Here is a 2,885-nt window from a genome sequence, read left to right on the forward strand (position 1 = left end):
TGGTTGATCCAAGAGATCAGGAAAAAACATCATTTACTTGTCCATATGGAGTGTTTTCTTACAGGCACATGCCATTTGGGCTATGCAATGCGCCTGTAACCTTTCAGCGCTGCATGCTTTCTATTTTCTCAGATATGGTAGAAAAGTTCATAGAAGTCTTCATGGACGACTTTTCAGTGTTTGGGGATTCATTCCCTGATTGCCTGAATAACCTCGGCTTAGTATTAAAATGATGCCAAGAAACCAACTTGGTCCTGAACTGGGAAAAATGTCACTTCATGGTGACAGAAGGAATAGTTCTCGGTCATAAGGTTTCTAAACAAGGCATTGAGGTGGACAGAGCTAAAGTGGAACTAATTGAAAAACTACCTCCACCTAGTGATATCAAGGCAATTAGAAGCTTTCTCGGTCATGCTGGCTTTTACAGAAGATTTATAAAAGACTTTTCAAAAATAGCCAAGCCCCTGAGTAATCTTCTTGTGTCAGACACCCCATTTGTATTTGACCAGGGATGCATGCTAGGATTTGAAAATTTGAAAAAGAAACTATCCTCAGCCCCTATCATTGCCCCACCTGATTGAAACCTGCCATTTGAGCTGATGTGTGACGCATCAGACTTTACAGTAGGAGCAGTGTTAGGGCAGAGAAAAGATAATTTAGTACATGTCATATACTATGCCAGCAAAGTCCTTAATGACACTCAAAAAAATTACACCACCCCTGAAAAGGAATTGTTGGTAGTGGTTTTTGCATTTGACAAGTTTAGATCATACCTTATTGGATCTAAAGTAATTATTTTCACTGATCACATAGCACTTAAGTATCTATTTGCTAAGCAGGATTCAAAACCAAGATTGATAAGGTAGATTTTGTTGTTGCAGGAATTTAATATTAAAATCAGAGACAAGAAGGGAGTGGAGAACAAAGTGGCAGATCATCTATCTAGAATCCCTTGTGAGAAAAGCAGCACACACAAAGCAAGTGTAAATGAGTTATTTCCAGATGAACAATTAATGCTGGTTCACAAGGCACCCTGGTTTGCAGACATTACAAATTTCAAGGCAACTGGAGATCTACCCCCAGGAATCAACAGACACCAAAGAAGAAAACTCATTAATGATGCTAAGTATTTCGTGTGAGATGAGCCATATCTTTTCAAGAAGTGATCAGATGGGATTCTTAGAAGGTGCATTTCAGAAGAAGAATGACGAGAAGTCCTGTGGAATTGCCATGGCTCTTGCTATGGGGGGTTACTTCGGAGGAGAAAGGACTGCAGCCAAGGTATTGCAGTGTGGGTTCTTCTGGCCCACTCTTTTCAAGGATGCAAAAGAGCTAGTGAAGGGCTGCAATGAGTGCCAAAGGACTGGAAATCTACCCAAGAAAAATGAAATGCCACAAAACTTCATCCTAGAGCTCAAATTGTTTGATGTGTGGGGAATCGATTTCATGGGACCCTTCCCAACTTCCTATTCAAACAAATACATCCTAGTAGCAGTAGATTATATATCTAAGTGGGTGGAAGCTATTGCAACCCCAACAAATGACAACAAGGTGGTCATGAACTTTCTCAGGAAAAATATCTTCAGCCGGTTTGGAGTCCCACGAGCCCTTATCAGTGATGGAGGAACCCATTTTTGTAACAGACCCCTAGAAGCCCTCCTTATGAGATATGGGGTGAAACATAAGGTTGCTACACCTTATCACCCCAAACAAACGGGCAAACTGAGATATCCAATAGAGAGTTAAAGAGGATCTTAGAAAAGACTGTGGGAGCATCCAGAAAGGACTGGTCAAAAAAACTGGATGACGCTCTTTGGGCATACAGGACAGCCTTCAAAACACCAATAGGAATGTCCCCATATCAACTGGTATATGGAAAAGCATGTCATTTACCTCTAGAGTTGGAGCACAAAGCCTTTTGGGCTCTCAAATTGTTGAACCTTGATAGCGTTGCTACTGGTGAGAAAAGAATTCTGTAGTTGCAAGAACTGGAGGAATTTAGGTCTCAAGCCTATGAAAACACCAAGATCTATAAGGAAAAAGCAAAGAGGAGGCATGACCTCAAACTGGCTCCAAGGAGCTTCGAAGAAGGGCAACAAGTACTCCTCTACAACTCCAAACTGAGGCTATTCCCTGGAAAACTCAAATCAAGGTGGTCAGGACCCTTTCTTGTCACAAAAGTCTCACCTTATGGACACATAGAGATCATGGAGGAAGATTCAAAGAGGACGTTCACAGTGAATGGATAAAGACTTAAACACTACCTAGGCAACATAGGGGAGGGCCCCAAACTGAAGTACCATCTCAACTAAGGAAGCAACTGTCGAGCTAGCGACATTAAAAAAGCACTTTGTTGGGAGGCAACCCAACCAAAGGTAATTTTTTTCTTCCTAATAGTTTAATAAAAGGGTGAAGTGGCTTCTCTGTATTGCAAGGAGCTAAGTTTGGTGTTCCACACCATAGCAATCCAAAGGTGAATGTGTGATTCTAAGTTGGTACTCCATCAAGGAGTGTGTTAAGGAACACATCTGAACCCTTGGATTGACTAGTTACTAGCTCCAACCAATTAGGAAATTACCTAACAATAGTTTAATGTCTGTTTTGTAGTCAATTGCTCAATAAAAGCACATGAGGTTCCTTGCATGAATTTAATCTATTTTCAGTAGGCAGGAAACTAAGTTTGGTGTTCACACACCAATTGAATTCCAAGAACTTTTAAGCATACATGCAGGCTAACGAGATCTCAAGTGTTTGGGAGGACAAACAACTTCCACTCAATTTCCCTCAAGAATTCAATTAATCTCTTAAAACATCTACATCCAAAAGGCAGGAAGGATGCTGACGGAAAAGAAATAAGATATCAATAAGAGGTTGTATTGCACTAA

At 40.7% G+C, this 2,885-nt stretch overlaps 1 protein-coding gene across 1 annotated transcript; it reads left to right on the plus strand.

Annotated features, from left to right (window-relative positions):
* Positions 1-1,170: 1,170 nt before the first annotated feature.
* LOC107490728 (uncharacterized) lies at positions 1,171-1,746 on the plus strand. The gene has a single exon (XM_016111537.1). It carries the CDS (start codon positions 1,171-1,173, stop codon positions 1,744-1,746), a length of 576 nt encoding a protein of 191 aa, XP_015967023.1.
* The last annotated feature ends 1,139 nt before the right edge of the window (positions 1,747-2,885 follow it).

The sequence above is a fragment of the Arachis duranensis genome, chromosome 5, assembly GCF_000817695.3.
Source record: "Arachis duranensis cultivar V14167 chromosome 5, aradu.V14167.gnm2.J7QH, whole genome shotgun sequence".
NCBI lineage: Eukaryota > Viridiplantae > Streptophyta > Magnoliopsida > Fabales > Fabaceae > Arachis > Arachis duranensis.